Raw genomic sequence first — 22,038 nt, forward strand, 5'->3', positions numbered from 1 at the left:
GAGAGCTAAAAATGAATTTCCCGCGGAATGCTGGCGCAGGGGGTATTCAAAAGGTGAGGAATCCACAGGCAGATATTGTACCCACCAGAAAAAGCGTTACCGAAGGTAAGTAACTTGTTCATATGGGCTAAGAAAAAGAAAAGTAAAAGTTGAAAGCTTTAACTGCAAAAGCAAAATGGCGAAGCATTACACAAAATGCTTTTGAAAAATAGGAGAGAACCGTAGAACACCCGAAAAGACCAGTAAAAATTAAGATGCTGAGGCCCGGAATATGGTGAAGCACCCTTCCCTGCTAGAGTAAAGGTTAGCCTGTTCTAGATTGCCCTTAGTGTTCACTGACCTTTTTTTCCTCGGAGATGCCCGGCACCTCTATCTTTAAAGTTCTTTTGTCCTAAATTAGCTACGGAGATTGTAGCCCACTTTTCCGATGAATACTTCTAACCACTGATTCCTAACCTTGCGAGCCTATAGTTGGCACCATGTGCCTACCCTCCTATTCCGTCCTGCCTCGGAAGTGACACTGGAAGCACATATAACTGCAACCTGACTTAAGTTCCTTTCTTTGTGCACCTTCGGATACGGAGCCAGAGCTCCGTCTCAACTTTTCTGTCATTTGACAGGATTTCTTTTCAAAATGTTCTTATTGTGTAGGCGATATTTCCACACGACTATAAGATTTAAACCCCACAAGGACTTTCACAAACAGATGTAAGTGATAGACACCCACCAGATTTGTCTTTGGTGCCTGGGGTCGTCACACGACTCCAGTCTTGCAGGGACTGCGTCAGGATGAATCCAAAGGTTTCCTGGAACCGCAAAGCCAAGCTCTAGGTTGCAATCAGAAGCCGCATAAGGGCCGGTCTCTGTTGAAGTCGGGGAGTCGTTTTCGAGGCCATTCTCTGGAAAGGTCAGCTTAACATTCAAAGTTATCAGGTAAATTGACATCAAATCTAAAAACAAAGTCAAAGCGTGAATCTCAATCTTCATGCCACTGATCAGGAGAAGTCACGTGGATGTCAGGGTACCTCTTGGTTCCAGTCTCCTACCGCAGAGCAGATTCCACCTCTCATCCAGAGTCACCTTAAATTCTCCGGCGCATTGGCAACACTGCAACAAGTTAAGACCTTCAAAGAGGCCATGATGCGACTCTTTGGCACTCTTCCGGCTCCCTCTGGCATGCCTCTAGGCCCCAATGAATCAAGGTGACATCCTGTTACATTGCCATTGTCAGATCCATCCTCAACACAGTTTGTGCCTTTTAGTCTCACAGCGAGTCCGCCCAACTCCATGGTTTATGCCCACCCTGATTTCACAGTCCACGCTAGGTCCTGCACCAATCCCCAGCGTACAGGCACCAGAGAAGGAACAAGTTGCTGTTTCGGATCAAGTGAATCCAGCAAGACTTAAATTGAAGTCACTCAACCACCCCGCTCCCCCTCCTTCCTCCCACCGCGAAAAGCCCATTCTAACTCGAATGGGGACCCTGCCTTTATATAGGCCATTACATATTCCCTTGGCTTATAGTTCTGACCAATGGTGTGACGGAGATGATGCATCCCACTAGTATGATGATAAATCTTTTCATGAAGTTTCTTGGTGCCTGTGGGTTCGACACCTCCCTGCAGACTGGGTTCAAATTTCACACCCCAGCCCCTCCACAGAGGACTCTACTTCCTTCACCATGGTTCTACAGATGGCTGTAGAAAGTTTGGACCTCCAACTCCCATAGGTTTACATCAAGACCAACATCCAGACTGAAGGGCCACAATCTTGACAGACTTGTGCAGTATCACTCTTCCCCTTTGATGAGGCTCATTTGGGCACATGGGCCAAGCCAGGCTCTTGCCCACCAGTCAACCAACACCTTGCCAGACGATACAGACCTGATCCTCAACACCCACTTTCCGTTCCATCGCAATAGTCACATGTAAGCCTAGTAATCCTGGCATTTACAAGGAGGATCAGTATGAATTCATTCCCTACTGCACCTCCTGAAAGGGAATCCAAAATAAAGGAGTCATTTGGGAAGCAAATGTTCTCTCCTGCCAGTCTCTCGCTCTGCTCAGTGAATTCTAGTTGCCTCCTAGGACATTATTCACCTGTATTATTGGACATGGTCAAAGATATCTTTCTGACAGTCCCTGAGGAATTCTTCACCAGTGTTGCACAAATTATCCTGGATGGCCAAGATGTTGCCAAATATGACATCTGCTCTGGGCTGAACACCACGGACTGCTTGGGCAGTACAGTTGGTACCAGATTCGGTGCTATGCATGGATGAGGACTACTAACTTCTCTAGTGACTTGCAGGGGTCACTGGTTGGCATGTCATTTGATTTCATCCAGGTTTCGAAGGAGAATGTGAAAGACTTGCAGTGGTGACTGTACAACCATAACTGTTCCACTGTCCGACACCTCTCCCACCTCCACCCAGATTTGACGGTTGTGACAGATGCATTTTTGCTGTTTGATGAGGCCATTTGGAAGACGTGGAGATCATAGGACTCCAGTGGAGACCTGCCTCTACATCAGTCTATTGGAGGTGTGGTGGGTGTGCTTAGCATTAAAGGCCTTTCTCCCGTCCATCAATGGAAGGATGGTTCAAGTTTTCACGGACCACACCACAGTACTGAGTCCTGCGGCAGGAGACTCCGGGTGTTTGGAACAGGCTGACCCATCAAGGCATCTTACTGATAACCAACCACCTGTCGAGACAGAAACTCATCCGGCGTTGCCTAGCATATCACGAATGGCAGTTGCTCCCAGAGGTGGCGCAGGGCTGGCAGGATCATTAAACACCAAGGTTCACCGACTCTGACATCAATGCCTAGTGTATCGTGAATGGGAGTTGCGTCCCGAAATAGTGCAGGCTTCTTCCAAGAATGGGGTGAGGGAGAATCCTGGCTCGATCTTTGCGCCATCTTTGAGAATGTGCTGTGTCCAAACTTTTGCATGCTGGAATTTCCAAGGCGACTCTCCCTTGGATACGCTTTCTGCCTGGAGTGAAGCTCTGGACTCTTGTATGCCTTCTCACTTCTTCCTCTCCAGCCCAAAGTTCTGAAGATCAGAAACGACCGGGCCAAAGTCAAAACTACTTAGAAAATGGTGTATGTGCAGCATGATTTCAACAAGATCCCCCAGCACGCACAAATATAATTAGTACATAGCATATAATATCAGAGCAAACATTTTTTGTTTTCTTATTTTTCTTCTTTTATTTTATTTTTTTTGTTCTGTTAGGTCCTTAGCCTAAGTTCCTTAACCAACAAGTGTTTTGTCGCAATATGGGCACAATGTCCCGCGACTTCTTCAAGGCTAAGAGATTTATACCTAAATTAAACACTATAGCGAGTGCCTTTTAACTTTAAATCATAAGAAATCACCTCACAGTGATGAGTTTACCTACCTTGTGTACAATCAAAGTGACTTTGCATTGTGGAAACCCATGCGCATGGTTTTGTTTATCATCGTTCCTTGTTATCATGGTAGCCTTAGGGTCCTCCCCTAACTCTAAAGGACATATCTCAACTAACATTTGGTGTGCACGAGCACTATCATTTTTGAGAAATGTAAGTGAAACTCAAGCATCAGTTATCCCTTTCGGACATCATAATCCCAATATTTGTATAAAGAGTACAATCAACATGGTGCCTCCTAAATAAAAGTTTGAGCCCCTGACAGACAGAAAATCCTCTTGGCGTAAAACCTAGTATCTGAAAGAGACACGTTAGTATTAGATTCCTTACCTTAGAATATCCCCAGGCGTCAGACTGGATCCGGAAACTTTTGCGTAGCAGTACCCTTGCGCGTCGGTAGGCGTCGTCTGCGGCTCCGCGTCCATCGAGGGCGCCATGATGACGTCTTCGGAGTACTTAGACGCCGCCTCCGCGTGCTGACGTCAGTTCTTCTTTTTTCCGCGCCAGCAAGCGCAGATCTGGAAAAAGCAGTAACCCTAGTCAATTTTTGACTAACTTTTTTGATCACTTATTGATTGTATCTCGAGTCTCTCGACTCCGAACGGTGCCGTAGGGATGCCCGGCTTCAAGCACTGTGACGATTGCGACCGCCTGATGTCGGTCACGGATCCTCACCGCGTCTGTTTATCTTGTCTGGGCGTCGACCACGACGACAAGGCCTGCTCCGACCGCCGGGCCCTCTCTTCGAAAGCCAGGCGGGAGCGGTCCCGCAGGCGACTCGAACTCCGGCAGTCGGTCCCGCGCCGCGAGAGGTCCCGATCCCATGGGAGGTCGAGGGACAGGTCGCGGGCTCGGAGCCACCACAGTTCCGAGGGTAGGCCGCTCTCCTCCGGGTCGAAGTCGTCGTCAGGTAAGAGGCACAAGAAGTCCAAGCGGCGTCATCGCTCTTCGGACTCCCCCCGACGCTCGCACGATGCGGCCGGGGGTTCGGTTGACACCACCCACGTGGCTCCGTCGGAGTCGCGGGCGCCGCGTGCAGCTCCACACCCTCCGGTCCCTGGGCTGAACGCGTCGCAGGAGGAGATCGAGCGCTTCCTCGTGGCCATGAGGAAACTCTCTCCTCCGGCGGGCTCCGCGGCGCCTTCGGGCCCAGCGGTCCCGTCTGGGGCCCCTAGCGGGTCGGCGGCTCCGACGCCGCCGGGTGCTTCGACGCCGCCGACGCCTTCAGGGGGGTTCAGTTGTCCCGGCGCCTTTGGGCCCGACGCCGCTGGACCTCCTTAGGGGACGGTCCTCCACCCGAACCTGTCCAGTCTCGACCTCCATGCTTGGAGATTGAGCGGCGACAGTTGAGGCCATTTGACTTGCCTCCTGAAGTCTGGAACGTCATTCTGGCAGCCAGGCGTCCCTCCACAAAGTCGGTATACGCCTGCAGGTGGAACAGATTTGTGGCATGGTGCAAAGGCTGTGGATCCTCTTGCTGCCCCTCTTTCAGAGGTTCTTCTCTTCCTTCTTTCTCTTTCTCTTGCCCAGCAGGGCTCTGCTCTGGGCACTATCAAGGGCTACCTTTCTGCCCTTTCAGCCTTTCTCAGGCTACCTGATCAGCCTTCTTTGTTCAAGTCGCCTATTGTGAACAGATTTCTTAAGGGCATCACTCACACTTTTCCTCCTGTTCCGTTTGTGATGCCTCAGTGGGACTTGAACCTGGTTCTGACTTTTCTGATGTGCGCTCCCTTTGAGCCACTTCACAATTGCCCTCTTCGCCTTCTGACTCTGAAGACTGCTTTCCTGGTTGCCATCACCTCTGCCAGGAGAGTGAGTGAGCTCCAGGCTCTTTCTTGTACTCCACCTTTCCTTTCTGTCCATCCGGACAAAGTGGTGCTTCGTACCAAACCATCTTTCCTGCCCAAGGTTGTCACGGCCTTCCACATTGGGCAGTCTATCACCTTGCCTACCTTCTTTCCGCCACCGCATCCCTCTAAAGAGGAAGAGCGGCTCCATCGTCTGGACCCAAAACGTGCGCTCTCGTTTTATCTGGATCGCACACGCCAGTTCTGGGTGGATGACCAACTCTTTGTTGGTTACGTGGGCACTAAGAAGGGGAAAGCGGTGCACAAGAGGACCATCTCCCGGTGGATCATCTTGTGTATCCAGGCATGCTACTCCTTGGCTAGGAAGGAGCCCCCTGCTGGATTGCGGGCTCATTCTGCCCGAGCCACGGCGACTACCACTGCCCTGGGCAGGGGTGTGCCCTTACAAGACATCTGTCAGGCAGCTACGTGGGCATCGCTGCACACGTTTGCAAGACACTACTGCCTGGACAGCCAAGTCCGGAGGGATGGCTTATTTGGCCGTTCCGTCCTCCAGGACTTTCTGGTGTGAGTATTGGTTCGCAGACCCACCACCGGGGTTGGTATTGCTGGGGTATCTATTCTAAGGTAAGGAATCTAATACTAACGTGTCTCTTTCAGATGCACAAGTTACTACTTGTGTAACGATATATCTGTAAGAGACATTAGTTAGTATTAGATTCCTTACCGACCCACCCATCCTCCCCGTTCTGCGAACCAATATCTAGGGTTAGGGTTGTCCCCTTCAGGGCCCTAGTTTCAATGGCACCAGTGTTGGTTTTTAACATGGCTCTGCGTTTCTGGTGCGGAAAAGTTGTGTCTAAGAACTGACGTCAGCACGCGGAGGCGGCGTCTAAGTACTCAGACGACGTCATCACGGCGCCCTCGACGCCTACGACGGACGCGGAGCCGCAGTCGACGCCTACCGACGCGCAAGGGTACTGCTACGCAAAAGTTTCCGGATCCAGTCTGACGCCTGGGGATATTCTAAGGTAAGGAATCTAATACTAACTAATGTCTCTTACAGATATATCGCTACACAAGTAGTAACTTGTGCGAAAGGGCTCTTCCGAGCGTTTCCTCTGTACTGCCTCCCCCGCCAGAGGGGGAACTTAACACTGTCCTAACGCAACTAATGTAACACCCATTTGAGACGATCCACAAGGCTGAACTCAAATTTCTCATGTGGAAAGTCTCCTTTTGGCTCTAAAATCCGCTAGAAGGGTGAGTGAAATTCAAGCCTTCACTATAAAGGAACCATTTCTACATTTCACTCAGGATTACGTAACCCTCCGGACTAATCCTACATTCATACCCAAAGTGCTGATACAAGTTTCACCTCAATGAGCCGGTAAGATTAAGAACTTTCTTTTCGAATCCATCTACACCAGCGGAAAGAGCTTTACATTTTCTTGGTATTAAAAGAGGTTTAACATTCTACCTACAAAAAACAAAGGACATTAGAAAATCCGACCAATTGTTTGTGGCTTACGGCCAAGCTACTCTTGGAACTGCAGTCACAAAAGCCACAATTGCCAGATGGCTGGCATCTACAATTCATTTCTGCCAGGAAAAGGCTAACAAGCCGTTGCTAAGGAAAGCCAAGGCCCACTCTACAAGAACTGTGGCAGCGTCTACAGCGTTGTTTGCTGGAGTGAAAATATCTGTCATGCTGCGACATGGAAGAACGTCCACACGTTCACGAAGCATTACTGCCTTCAATCTGCACATCAGGAGGATGCAGCGGTTGGACAGGCTGTCCTACGCCATCTTTTTCTTTGAGGTCAGATTCAGGTACTCTCTCTGTCTTTTAAATGCGATCTATGGCTGTCATTCATGATACAGACAATTTATGCATCTATAGAAATGTATCTTATGTATATAATATGTTCATGATTAGATACATATTCATATAGTGATATTTGTATGCATGTTTCCTTTCCATATGTCTGTGATATGCTTTTAAATTTTTTAAGACTTGCTTATTTTAAATTTTATTAACAGTTATGGATGTAATTTGGGAGTTTACGAACACTTGTCTCCCACCATCCGCAACCCACTGTATACTTGGTGTACTGCTTCCTACTCTGATTCAGGCATGTGAATCTATGAAAGATACCCCAATACTGGATAAGAAAACAAGGTACTTACCTGTAACTACAGTTATCAAGTATTGGTATCATTCATAGATTCACATGCACCCACCCTCCTCCCCGGAGAGTCAGTTCTCTATTATTTGGGATACTTACTTCCCACTTGTGCTAAGGTAAATCTGAGGAGAACTGGCTCTGCTGAGAGTGTTCTAGAGGGTGCCGATTGTTTGGGGCCAACTTTTGGTTCTTTTACCATAATGAGGTAGATAGGCTGCTAAGATCTAGGCCTCAGGCTTTTTCCTTTGGGCCTACTACTATTATTTACCTTTGGCACTACTTTTGTATTTACCGTGGGATTCCCACCTCGGCGAAGGGGAATGATTCAGGCATGTGAATCTATGAAAGATACCAATACGGTATAACTGTAGTTACAGGTAAGTAACTTGCTTTCTACCCGTTCCTTCTTGGTGAGGTTATCGCTTTTGTTATTAACAGGTTTCTTTTTGTCATTAAATTTGTCCAAGTCCCATGATACCAATCTGTGGAAAATATCAATATTATTTCCCACTTGTAAATTAGGTGTCCACTTGGATCTTTCTTTTAAGCCACTGATAACAGAAGAGTCGGTCACAACACAAAGATCTTTATTTAAAACACTGGATGTTAAAAGGTCATCTTCATGACTTGAAATTGATAACAGCATTTTAGTATCCAAAATATCCTGAATTGATAAGTCACTAGATGCAAACTCATTTTGCCTCAATGTCAATTCTTTATTAGTAGGCTGATTGATCTGAAAATGTTTTTTGCTCTCAAGACGTCTTATAAATTCAGACAGATCAATTTAAAAATGTCTCCCGTGTTGCTTGGGCAAAAACCCATACCTTTGGTTAGTAGAGATATCATGTCCTGGGTTAAGTGTTTGTCTGTCAGATTAATCACTGAAACATCCTCCATTTCCTTTTGTCCCATGACCTGGCCTTCATTCCCTTTCGTTCCTCTGGTTGTACCCGTTCTCTTTCCTCGCCTGGTCTTCCTATGGGAGTGATGCATCTGTTTTGATCTCGATTGCCTCTCTTGATCCTCATCACGTCCCTTAAAAAATGGTTTTCGTTAGCTAGATAGTTCATCGCACCCTCTCCCTTATCGGATTCACTCTCACTGTTTTGTGGTGTGTCAATTTAAGTAGAGCTAGAACTTAGTGAATGTTTTTCTCTTGGTTTATCTTTCATATCCCTAGAGATCAGATTTATTTATTTATTTATTTCAAAGTTTTATATAGCGCGAACAAGATCTTCACAGATATCAGAGCGCTTTACATAGAGGGGTACATGAGGGAACATAGTCAAACAATAAATCAATAGATCATATAGTACAGATAGGTGGCTGCAAAGCCCATCACATGAGTAATAAGACAACTCATACAAATAAGTAAATGGGTCAAGCATGTAGTACAAATCGGTGCAGGGTGTTAACAGAGTTCGAGATAATAGATCAAGTGTATTTAGCCATGAGGATAGCTTTTACTTCTTTTTTAAAGAGTGTAGTGGAAGAGATAAGCCTGGTTTCGGGAGGGAGTGAGTTCCAGATCCTAGGCGCCAATCCTGAGAAGGAGCGCTTGTATGTTTTTTCCTTCCTGAATCTTCGAGGTTTCAGCAGAAGATTGTTTGTGCCTCTCGTGTTTCTAATTCCCCCAGAGATTGTCAGTTTCTGAGCGAGGTAGCCGGGTGAGTTTAGGTGTACCGCCTTGTGTGTCATGCAGGCGATTTTCAGCTGTATTCTGGCTTCAAAAGGCAGCCAATTCAGGGATTTCAGGTCAGGGGTAATATGGGAGTGCTTTTTTGACCCAGTGATGAGTCTCGCTGCAGCATTCAGAGAAGCTCTTAGTGGTGCGGTAGTAGTTAGGGGGAGTCCGCAGAGGGCGGTGCTGCCGTATTCAATACGTGGGATGACTAGTGCTTGTACTGCTGTTTGGAAGTCTTTGGCTGGGAGGTAGGGTTTAAGTTTCCTCAGAGTATTGATCTAGAAGTTCGCTCCCTTTGTTGCCTTGCTGATATGTTGCTGCATGTTGAGGTTGGTGTCAAGTGTTATGCCTAAGGATTTTGCTGAATCCACTATGGTCGGTTGGACATTGAGTTCTGTTAGGTGCTTAAGCCATGTTTGTGTGGTAGATATTTTAGTGGGAGGTGAGATCAGAAGGAACTCAGTCTTCATAGCGTTGAGTTTGAGGTGGTTATCAGCCAGCCAAGATTGGGTGCTTCTGATCGTTGAGTTCAGACGCAAGATGTCTTTGGGGGATTGTAGCTTGAGATATAGCGGAGTGTCATCGGCGTACATGTGAAAGTTTACGTTGGATGCATGTAGCAAGGAGGTGAGAGGTTCCATGACTAGGTTGAACAGAGTTGGGGATAGAGAGGATCCTTGGGGGACGCCTAGCGTTACAGGTATTGGCGAGGACATCAGGTTGTTGCTCTTGAATTTCTGCGACCTGTTGTGAAGAAAGGAAGTGAACCACTTGAGAACAGTTCCAGATAAACCCATTCTTGTGTTTAGTAGTTCTAGTAGATTCTCATGTTTAACGGTGTCGAATGCTGAAGAGAGATCAAGAAGGATGAGGAGGCAGGTGTCGTTTTGGTCTAGCATTTGAAGTGCGTCGTCAATTATGTGAGTCATAGCAGTTTCTGTGCTGTGTCCTGCTCGGAAGCCTGACTGGTGGCTGTTGAGGAGATCAAATTGCTCAATGTGTTTAGTCAATTGTAGTTGTGCGCATTTTTCCAACAGTTTGGCGAGAGTAGGAATATTGGTGATGGGACGGTAATTGTTGAGATCAGAGGGGTCGGCTGTAGGTTTCTTTAGTAGAGGTGTGACCTGACCAACTTTGAGGGAGTCAGGTATGCTTCCTTGTTGGAGAGAGCTGTTGATAATTTTAGTCCAGAGGGGGAGAAGCAAAGGGGTAAAGTCTTTTACTGCGGAGGCAGGGAGGGGGTCCGTGAGGTGATTGGATGGTTTCAGGGTGCTGAGTAGTTTGCCAATTTCTTCTTCCGAGTATGTGTCGAAGGTAGACCATGTAGCATTGTTTTTTGGTTCGGTGGGTGCTAGGCATTGGGGTTTGGAGTAGAGGCTTGCGTCAATGAGGAGATCGCTTTTTATTTTGTCAGTTTTTTGGATAAAGAAAGCAGCGAAGTCTTCACAGGAGGGTGCCTCATGCCTAGTGTTGACCGGTTGGGGTTGTTCCTTGGATTGTGTTTTGATTAGCTCAAACAGTTTTCTCGGGCGGTTTTTTGCTTGGTCGAGTTGGAGGCTGAAGAAGTCTGATTTTGAGCGTTTTATTTTCCTGAAGTAGGCGTTTCTCTTTTTCTTCAGCTCTTTTAGGTGCATTGCAGAGGGAGCTGATCTCCAGGTACGCTCTGCCATTCGCATGTCTCGTCTATCCTCATTGAGACTCCCGTCGTACCATGGTTTGGAGATTTTAGTAGAGACTCTTTTCAGCTCCATAGGTGCAGCCTCATTAATTATAGAGGACATAGCATTGAGATAGTGGTCAGTCAGAGTTTGGACGTCTGTAGCGCCTGTCGGTGGCAGTAGGAGGTTGCAACTGTTAGGGGGCAAAGAGCCTGGGTTGAGCTTTTTCGAGTCTCTTTTCCAGACTTTGGGCTTGGAGAGTTGAGCCGGGTTAACTTTGACTTTTTCATTGATAAAAAATGTGACAATATGATGATCTGACCAGTCACAGGGTTGGATGGACTCGAGTTGGATAGAATCCTCTTTGGAGATGATCAGGTCGAGGGTAGATCCTTTCTCGTGGGTCGGGCTGTTGCATATTTGGGTGAGGTTAAGTGCATCGAGGAAATTTTTAAGACTATTTACCACTGCGTCGTTGCGATCGTTCCAGTGGAGGTTGAAGTCACCAAGGTATATTTGGGTGAGTTGCCGTCCGGAATTAGTTGAGATCAACTCCATTATTTCTTGGGAAAAGGTGAAGTTGTCCCTGGGTGGATGGTAAATGCTGTGAAGCGAGCATATCGGTTTGCCCTCACTAATAATGTCAAGGCATATGTATTCCCAGGATGTTGGGGATGGTAGGGAGGTGGAATTGACTTTCTGAACAGAGAGGTTGTTCTTGTAGATGCATGCGATTCCACCACCTATTTTGCCTGTTCTGTCGAGCCTGATAATGTGGTAGTCGGGAGGAACCAAGATGTCCATTATAGGTGTCGAAGATTCAGTTAGCCAGGTTTCAGATGATCGTATTTCTTAGCAAAGGTGAAAATCCTTCCTTTAATGCAATCATATTCGTCTCTTCAGTTTCTTGGCTTTTCTTTGTTTAATATCTAACTGGTGTTGCATCATGATATCATTCAGAATCATAGAATTCTTCTCTGTGGCCTCTGTGATGTTAAGATTTTTTATTTCTAATTCTAGCCTATCTATTTCTTCACAGGAAGATTCACAATATAATATGTTGGATGTTCTAGTCAAAAGGCGGTGCTGCAAAGAATAGAAGACTAAGAAAACAAATGTTTGCTTTGATATTATATACTGTGTACTCATTTTATTTGCATGTGCTGGGGGATCTAGTTGAAGTTGTTTTGTTGGTTTGACCACGTTTGCCGATATAAGGGTGGTGCTCTGTACCTTTGCAGCACCGCCTTTTGACTTGAACATCTAACATAATATATTGTGAATCTCCCTGTGGGGCGCAATTTCCCTACAAAACTAACCGCCAGATCCCTCTTTTCGAATGTCCAGCATTAAGCTGTTACACACACCCCTCTCAGAAAGGGTGAGTGTTTGATTTAAAAGTAATCCCTGACCTCTAGAGCATTTCAGCTTCTGGTTAAGAGAAGGAAATCTCGATTTGTGAGCGGTACAGCAAAAAAGTATGCCAGGCTAGAGTTACAGTCCTCACAGAGGACACAGTACTCCTTAAGTCCTTACTTTATGGCTGTGAATAATTTTTCATAGGATGGAGTGTATACTTTGAACAGGTTCCAGATAGCATTAATGTGCCAGGCCCCTAGTCTGGGGCTCAGAAGCATGTTCCCTTCTATTGGGTTGGTGTAACCCACCCTCACGATCCAATCCGAAATATGTGTATAGTTGGTATGAAGCCCTCAGCCCACTCAGTGTAGATCTATCACTATTTGCTGCCTCTCATACCGCAACTTGAACTGCACCGGAACAGAATGACTACCTGCCCCAGGCTCACCTTGTCCTGCTTCGCCGGCCCTGGAGAGGGCGACAGGGTCATCTTGTTGGCTGACGCAGGTCTCCGGTGAGGTCGCACATGGGAACACCAGGGGCACAGCCTTCAATGCCTCCACTTTAATGAGTCGGTGCTTGAGGGAGAGGAACCTGCTTGCCGGATCGTATGACATAGCAGAGGCTGGTAAACCTCCAGGTCACCGTCTGATTCCAGTTTTGGTAGACTCATTCTTTTATTCTTCTGAACTTAATCAAACTTGTATTCTTGATTTGAGTAATACAGAATTTCATGCATCATGTGGCTTTACTGATTGTCAAGCTGGCCTAAATCAAGGACATATGTGATTGTCTTGTTTGGTTTTTCTCTCTCTCCTACTCGGTTTCATTGCTGTGAGGTATTTTTTTTATGCTTCATTTTAATGATGCTTTGTTGGTTTTAATATGTCTGTGTTGATTATTCACAAGGAGACTTTTGGATTACATTTGTAATATGATTTCTTGTACTGAGTTGTTTGACATCTGAGTTAAGTTGTATGAGGATTGTGAGAGTGTATATGTATGCAACTTGTGAATGAATAAGCAATCCCAAACGGAATTATTGTTTGACCTGACAGTTTATTACGGAGCCCTGTCCCTTTGGTCTGGGGGCCCCACTCACTGCTTTGATTTGTGCTAATATGTACATGGATTTTTATTCATCAACAAAATCTGATGGCTATGCTTTGTGTTTGAAAATCCCACGCCTGCTGTAACATCATCTAAGTCAACCAAGTTCTATCAGAGACCATTTGTAAACCAGCACCTTTCTGGAGAAACTGGAAACACGATAAGTAGCATCAAAAGAAAAAGGCAATGGTCTCCATTAAAGGTATTTTAGTATTTGGAAAAAAAGGCCAAAAACAAGCTTTCTTAGGTATTCAGAATCTAAAAATTGCAATTAAGGAAATAACAAAAGAAACATTTAGGGTACACCCAATTGTTCCCCGTAACCTCAGGGAAACTGGATGTACACTCTGTCTGCAAGATAGACATCTCATTCTAATTGCCAGAAAACATTGAAAATGTTTTCACTTATTATCCTTCTTCCTTAACTAGTCACTGCTATGATTGATTGCAGCTGTGATGGTGCACTATGGGAAGACAGAAGATTTCCATACACCTGTATTTAAGTAATTGAATGATAAAAGCTCAGTCTTTCCAAAAAGCTGTACAGGACTCTGACAACAGCCTTTCTTCAGGCCATGGGACTCCAGATCAATTATGCAAAATTGAGTCCTACCCCAAATTTAGTTGGTGTGTTACGTGTAAGTTACACTGGCCCACAAAAAAGGCATGTTTCTCTCAGAGAGTAGACTGTTTTCTTTGCATCTGAAATGCTATCTGCTTCAGGCAACCAAGTTCCCATTTGCCTAATCAGTCTGGAACTGTGCTTGGATGGAGACCGTCTTGTATTTTCATTTTGCTAGCTCAGCATTACTGTAACAGTGCTTTGAGATACACTGGATTCAGCTTGAGGAATTGCAAGACAATTCTGCAGTCTCTGACATTGTGATACTTTCTGAATAGTTTCATTAAGGAACTGCCATTCCACTAGACATTACTGTATCATACTATTGTCAAAGATGCATCACTCACAGCAGAGAGATATCATCTAGGCAAACTAACTGTTAAAGGCATAGTTACAAAGAATAGTAATATCGCATCAATTCATCTGGGATGGGATATCAAGTCATTTCTTTTCCCTGTAGCATTGGCATCAATCCTCATTGAGCTAGATAATGCCACAACAGTGTCCTATTAGAATAAACACGAGAGAGCAAGGTTAAGAGTCTTTCTCTAGAAACTTAAAACATCAGGAAATGTCTGCTATTCAGGAATCTGTCATTACAAATATCACAGCAGATGCCCTTCTCAGTAAAAGAGTATCACAAGAGAGTACTAAAATAATGAGGTGCTATATAACATATTTTCCAATGTGAGTTATCCGTAAATAACTTACCTACTAATCCCTGAAAACAAAGTGCCCAGAATTTGCCTCCAGATACCATGAACCAGAGTCCATGACCTTCTGGTTGGTCGAAAAAAACTAGTCAAGATGTAACATTTGAAAGGCAGAATGATGTATTGCACCAAAAGTGACCAGGCCATTAGGGTGTCATTGATCTTCTGTACATTTCTGAGAGGTGTCTAAAGTCACTGCCATGCAAACCAAACCTTTTCCACCTCAATAAGCAAAGTTCATTAAAGTTCTGTCAAATTTTGAAGAAGTCCCAGTTGCATTTAAGCTAAATGTTGAATTTGTTTAGCACTGTTTTTGGGAGATTGTTAGATTTAAGTAGGTGTCGGCATGCTTTTTTTTTCATGAGACACTGGTTTTAATATTACGTATTAGATTTTTTTGTACCTATATTAGAAACTGTTGGTGTTCTGTGATTGTAACATTTTGTATTATTTGTATATGTGTGAGAAGTTTACAACAATTTGTTTTATTGGACTTTACAAATAATGAAACTAAACTTCACTGCATCACTCCTGACTGTGATAGGTCAATTTCAATTTAGCTAAAGTTTCCTTGACATTCTAATAGAGGCAAGATACCCATTAACCAGAACTTCCTGTACCTTCAAATGGAAGAGATTCTACATCCACTGCAGCTGAAGAATGTTAGTCTAATCTCATGCCACTAAATGGCAGTTCAATACCTCTTGTATTTTGCCTGATGTGGACAACTATTCATATTCCTTGCTATTACTGATCACTGGAAGAGCTGCTTTCAGGCTCATGTTTTCAAAGTACCATTGATTTAAATTTCATTGGCATCAAAAAGTGTTTTCACAGCATAAAGACATCATTTGCATGAGAGCATACATAGTTCTAGCAAAGAAGATAGATTATAACCTATCCCCAAAACCTTTAGTAGAAATAACCTCAGCTCTTAATGTTTGTAAAATACAAGCCCTATTTTCCTAAGAACTCAGTATCTCCTAATTCTAACAATGTTGTGGACGTAATTCATCTTCTCTTCAAATGTAGTATCGGATTTTCAAGTTTTACAAACTGTCTTTTCCAGGTTTTTTTTCCTTTGCAGGAAAAACAATTGTAGCAGTGTTTCTTAGAAGACTACTTGAATAAAACTAATGAATTTTAAAATCAAAACAACTTTTTTGTCAATTGCCTCCCATTCAAACAGATTTAGTCCAAGCAAACTATTATCACATGGCTTGTGTTGTGTATAACTTTGTGCTATCAGAAAGCTATCTCACTTTTGCTTGGTAAATCCAGAATACATTCGATTAGCTTTAAGAACCGTACATATTGTTGATATTTGGAAAGCTGAAGCTTAATTTCATTCATGCATTCACATCATGAAGCGCATGCAGTTTCTTGAGAAATACAGATTAAAATTTCAAAGAAAGAGTGGGAGCACACTGCATCACATTAGATAAAAATTTCATTTGGCAATTGTTTTATTTTTTAAACAAAAAAATGAGAATCAATAAATAAAGCTGTACTAAATTATTGTATTTAAATATGGCTATATCAAACGTAAGATATTTTATGTTGAAAAGTACTCAGGAGCCTGGAGGTGGGCGAGCCAATTAAAATGTTTGACCTCAGTGAAGATGTCCACGTAGTTGTGCAGGATTGCAAGTGCCTTTCCATTCATTTCTTTTAGTTGCCTTGTAGAGTTCATTGTGCAATTTTCTGCTACATCAGAGTTGCTCAGTGAGATGTTGGGAGGGGTTTCAGCCCACCTGCACAATAAGGATGTTCACCTCTTCTCTTGGCAAGACTACTAGCTTTATAAGGATGATTCACCTACTGTTGTCTTTCACTTCCAACTTTTTTTTAATATCCATTTACACAGGTTTGCCTTTTCCATCTATGTGGTGAGGACCTCTGTAGAATCGATCAACCTCCTTAATCTCATGCGGGTGAGCCTGAAAAGAGTCCAAGCGAAACCTTTCACCCTTGAGTGCCTGCCATCCATCACAAATTCCCGTTGTTTCACCCTAGATTAAGCCTGTGAGCTCTGGTCTTCCTTTACGTTTTGGACATAATGGTGTTTTGTAATTTGCAGATAAGACTGCAGTGGAGCACCGAATAACACAAACTAATCGTGGAGCAAATAGTGTTGCATCAGCTCCTAGGATTTATGTGCAGACTTGAATGCTGTACCAAAGAGGACAACATTATTTCTGGATAGCATTTCCAATAGCCTTAGTTCCGGATACTTTTCTGTGTGTGTTTAGGAGCCCACCTCGATGACCTTTTCCTCATCTTTACCTTTGGGACACTGCATAGGCCTTTTGTCACATGAACATTATGTAATCCAGCATGCTTTTCTTTCTTCTCAGCAACATTGTGTAGTTCAGGTTCTGAGCAGCAATATATATATTTTTTTTAAATGGCGAGACATAGGAAATCATCATACAGCAATTAATATAGTGAGTAACATGGGTCTCCTGCTATGGCAGTACTTGCTTTGTCCAAATTAGTACACCATTTACGTGTGTAACAAAGTTCTTAGATTTGTATGTTTATTCTAATGGATACATTTACCTGCGGATTCCTCACCTTTTCAATATCCCAATGCGCCAGCATTCCACAGAAACTTTTCTTGACAACTCTCCTGCATCGAGAAGAACATCACAGTGCCCATGGATCCGCATGTGACTCCTTGTGACGTCCTTTGAGCCATAAGAAGCCCTCGTCGGCGTGCTTTCATCAGTTCTCTTCTTTCCACGCCTTCAAAGCCTAACAGTTTTTTTATAAGCTCTCCATACAGTTTAGAAACTTTCAAAAAAAATTCTGTAAATTGCAACTCTGTTGCAGGGTAAAATGTCTCCAGCAAGGATATCTGGGTTTGGGCCATGCAGAGTGCGAGGGTCAAATGTCAAATCAATGATCATCATGATGATGGTCTTTGGTGTCTAAGTTCAGACCACAAAATCGATGCCTATTCATGTCAAAAGATGAACCCCAACGAGAGGGAGACAAAACTTTTCATGGGCAAGGAAGGAGAAGAGAGGACGTCGGAAGTCTCGTCCTTGTTCAGAGTTTCCGCCTCCCCATTGCTCGAAGTCCTCAAAGAGGAAACATAAGAAGAAGCAGCGTCATGGTTTCCAATGTCGGTCTTTGAGGGATGAGTCTTCACACCCGAATTTGCATGAAGATCGATGTGTGGTGACTCTGGCCCCATCTCCAATAGCCTTTCTGGCATCACATTCGAGTCCAAGGCCTCCACCGACTTAGCCTGGGCGTCCTGATCCGAAGTTGGAGGCATATAAAGTTCCTTAACCTCCTCCCTATCCCCCTCTACCTTCTCAACAGAAGCAGTATCCAACTTTCCCTGCTACAGGGTCAGAGTCTTCAGATTTTGTATAATACTATGTAAAGCATTTTCAGCAGGATCCCATGGGTCATTCATATTAATTGGAAGGTAGGTTTTCCAGCGCAATATCAGCAGGCACCGTTCCTGCTTTTTTTTGCTGATGGCCCAGGTATCTTGGCCTCCTCTGGCACCAAGGAGGGCAACTCCTTTACCAGTAGAAGTTCAGCGGGAGTCATGGACACCAGCTGCACCCTTTGCGACATTGGCTGAATCCGCTCCGGCGTTGCATCACTCAACTCCAGTTCCATTAGCCTCTTCAACGCAGGTGCTGAAGTCAGTGGCACCATTACAGATGCCAATACTGGCTTCACCAACGCCGTTATTTAAGTCGAGCCATAGATCTCAAAGGGAAGTTCTGAGGCTTCCTTGGAGAAGAATATCTTGAACTGGAAGAGGGAGAAATTGTGTCACTGGATCCAGAATTTGAGGGTTTGGAAGCCGCAAGGGATTTAGACACTTCCTCGTAACGGGAATTGTCTCCAAATTCTTCTGCAATAGGTTATGTCATACTTATCAGTGATTAGGAAGGCAGCTGACATGTTGGAGCTGCCTCTTGCATCAGCTGAACTTAAATCTAATTTACTCACAGAAGTGCTGCATTGTTCTTCTTCCACCTCAGAGCCTTTTTTAACTTTTAGTGAGATATTGACTGAACCAATTCTGGAGATTTGGTTGAAGCTTGTCATCCTCTGCCGTCTCTAGGCCAATTGCGAGGAGATACAAGCTGGCTCTGGGAGATTTGAAATTTGTATCCACTCACCCTTCAGCTGAGAGTTTGATGGTACAAGCTTCCTGTTCTTCCAAGTTAACCTCTGGGCCTTTTCCGACATCCCCAGTGGATAGAAAATCTATTAAAAAAAAAATTGAATAGTTGGTGAAGAAATGTTTTCCCTCTGGTAGCATGGCAATGAAATCAACCAACGCAACTTGCTTTTCCACCAGAAAAAGCGTTACAGAAGGTAAGTACCTCGTTCTTCTGGTCTAATCAAATACTCTCTCTCCCTCTCCTCAAATAACTTCATTTAGTGCTTTGGAAATCAAACTATAATAATAAAAGCTTTTTTCTGTCCTTGTTTTAGGCAAATGATTTGCTAGACTTGTTGGGAGGAAATGATATTACTCCTATTATTCTGACGGCACCCACAAGCAAGCCATCTTCAGTTGGTGGAGAGCTCCTGGACCTTCTAGGCGATCTCAGTCTAACCGGTAAGACTAGTAGAAGATCGGGAACAGGACTAGAATCTAAACCAGAGCAACCTTAAGGCTACACTAGGATCAGACAGAAAAATTAACCAGAATCTGTTGGAAAATAATTAAAAGTGGAGAGGATGCCTATGCGAGAGGAGAATGGCAGATGGACCCGAGGGAAATAATGTAGGAAGCTGAACTGTAAGGGAAGAGGAGCTGGCAGAACCCCAGTGTGGGAGGAGGGGGGGTCTTGTAATTGAAAGCTGGACCAATGGTATAAGGACTGCAAGATTGACCTGGGAGGAACGGGAAGAAAGGCTTAACGTTGTTCCTTTTGTGGTGAAGTATGGTTGATGCTGGAAGCTGACCCTTGGGACTATTTAAGCAGGGGGAAGTAAGTTGGTCCTGGTCGCAGGAGGCAGGCATATGTTTCCGGTGCAGAGAGAAAGAAGGCTGGTTCTGGCATGAGGAGAGATGGTCAAAACTTGTGTTGATGAGCAAGTATGATACCTAATCCAGAAGGTGCGGCGAAGTGGTAAGCTGATTTGGCGGGACAGGCAAGCAGGAATATATTCCTGGAGGAAAGTGTGAAAGTTGATCCAGTTGGTAGTGGTGTGGGGAGTATTGAAGAGGAGAGACAACTAGCTTGAAGGTGGATTGAGCAGGGTGTAGAAGAATAGCTCGACTTCGGGTAGAAGAGAAATTAGAAGCTTGACATAGCAAAGGAGATAAGTTGATCTTCAGGAATAAAGAGGTGGCCTTTGGCAGAAAATGGGAATTGCAGACTGGATTTCAGAGGGAGGGAGAGGATGTGGTTGGGCTGACAGGAAGCATGATTAGATAATTGGAAGATGGTCTTTAGATGATTAAGCAAATGGAAAACCAGTCCCTGGGGGAGGAAAGCATGGATGAGAAAGGCTGCTGGTCTGGAGCATGGGTAGGGCTGGAGGTGGGCAGCTGGTCCTCAGTAACTTGTCCTGCTGTGAGCCGGACATGAAATTAGCCTTGATCGGTCAAGGGAACACAAAGATGGCCCAGGGTAGTAAATAGAGAATTGGTTGCTGATTCAAAGGTATTCTGCACAGGTTTGTGAAACGTGCTGCATTACTGGTGTACATTTCCAGTCGGCTCAGTCTACTATTCCCCTTCCAAGCTCAATAGTAATGTGAGCCCACTGAGGGCTCTCCCTTTTAAAGTGACTTCTACGCTGGGCTGTGCGATAATGGATGCTGACTTCTAAATGTAGGCTGTGAGGAGATAGCATGTTTTGTAGCCACGGGGTATCCATTTTCTCTTTCCAGGTCATTGGACTGCCTACCGAGTCCATTTTGAAGCTGTCTGGTTAGTCCTCATTCCTAGAGGTCTTTGAATTCATCATGCCATGGGCTTGTATTGCGGTTCTCTTTGTTCAGTATTAAGTGGTAGGCCTAATGAGAGTAAAAGAGGGCAGCATGCTGGAAGATGGTAAGCCCAATCAAAATGAGTTTTGCCTGGTATGTAACAGATAGCAGCCCATCCCATTTTGAAATAGGCCTGTCTGTGACGGGCATCCCCCTCAGCACTGACTCTCCAGGCAGAGCCGTTCCACATTGACCTGAGCCAGTCTACAATAATCTGAGGAGGGACATAAGAGCAGTGAGCCTGCAAATTTGGTCTCCAAAAGCTGTAACGATTTTGCCCCAGGATTCGAAGACCAAATGGACTGGGCCTTCAAGATAACGCCTTTCTTCTCGTCAGGCTTGGCTACTAGAAGAGAATAGGTAATGACCTCGGGCAGTACTTTTTCATGGATTTGAAATTACCAATGAGGTTCAGAGCAACACTAGAGAAGACTTTGCAGACCCAGCAGTGGAAGCATTGAAGTGTTGCCCTTTCCTCTCCAGTCTGCCCAATTCCGGCAAGCGTGCAGAAACTCCTTAAAGATGCACCAGTGGAAAGTAGAGGGACTCACTTCCTGTACGAGAAACTGACCACTTCTTGCCAGGAGGAGTGACATGATGAACAGGAGGGTGCCTAGGCCAAGCTGGCTGGAAGGTCCTGCTTGGAGGGCATCTTTACAAACAGATTGCCCAGCATCCACAAGTGAGGATGGGCAAAATATTCTGTTAAAAAAAAAAAAAAAGTTAAATCCACATCTTTTTAAATTTCACTTTTAGAGCAGAATCAAGCCAGGCTTTCCGTTAAGAAGGCACTGCTGCACACATACCTACCTGCTGTGGATGTTGCTTTGAACAGCACTGCCAGGTGCTCGACAGTTTCATTACCTTAATGGAATTATCATTAAGGTAATTAGATTGCTTAACTCTGACATTGCTGGGCCGCACAGACCAATCTCACAGACAGAACTACACACACAGTTCTCACTAGGAGACCTGAGAACTGGGTGTGCTGGCATTGCATTTTACCTGCAGGCAGATGTGATTCCTGTGAAAGTACTGAATTTGCCTTTGGGGGTCACATTCACTTACTGTGTGGAGAAAAAAGAAAGTGAGCCTGCCTCATCTCTGACCCCTCCCAGCCAGTGGGGCATGTGTATGTACTACCTCTGCTGCTTCTCTGAGGTCTGGAGAAATCTGCGTAACAACCTCAGGCCTTGTGACTGAGGGATCTCACCCTTATTCTAGAACTATTGGAATGTTGTCTATTTGTGGCATATTGTCAGTTAACACTCAAGATAGTTTTACAGAATCCTGCTGATCCTGGGGAGTAGAGTCTTAAATCTGTTTTTGGGGACTTGTAGAGATGGGCTGGTTTTTCTGGGGAGGACTGCCAGCAGGTCCAACAGGTGGAAGGAAGGCAACAGGAAAAGGGCGATGAGGGAGGAAAGGTGGGGGGAGGCATGAGGCGAGATGAGACAAGTTACTTCCTGGATGTAAGGGGGCTATAATCCACAA

At 44.8% G+C, this 22,038-nt stretch overlaps 1 protein-coding gene across 1 annotated transcript in view; it reads left to right on the top strand.

The window, feature by feature from the left end:
- Positions 1–22,038, top strand: part of AP1G1 (adaptor related protein complex 1 subunit gamma 1) — an 803,442-nt gene that overhangs the window by 705,197 nt on the left and 76,207 nt on the right. Inside the window, exon 20 of the mRNA XM_078671300.1 lies at positions 19,036–19,162. Coding sequence (XP_078527426.1) covers positions 19,036–19,162 — 127 coding nt within the window. The remainder of the gene's footprint in view (positions 1–19,035; positions 19,163–22,038) is intronic.

This window comes from Lissotriton helveticus, chromosome 12 (assembly GCF_964261635.1).
Source record: "Lissotriton helveticus chromosome 12, aLisHel1.1, whole genome shotgun sequence".
Lineage (NCBI taxonomy): Eukaryota > Metazoa > Chordata > Amphibia > Caudata > Salamandridae > Lissotriton > Lissotriton helveticus.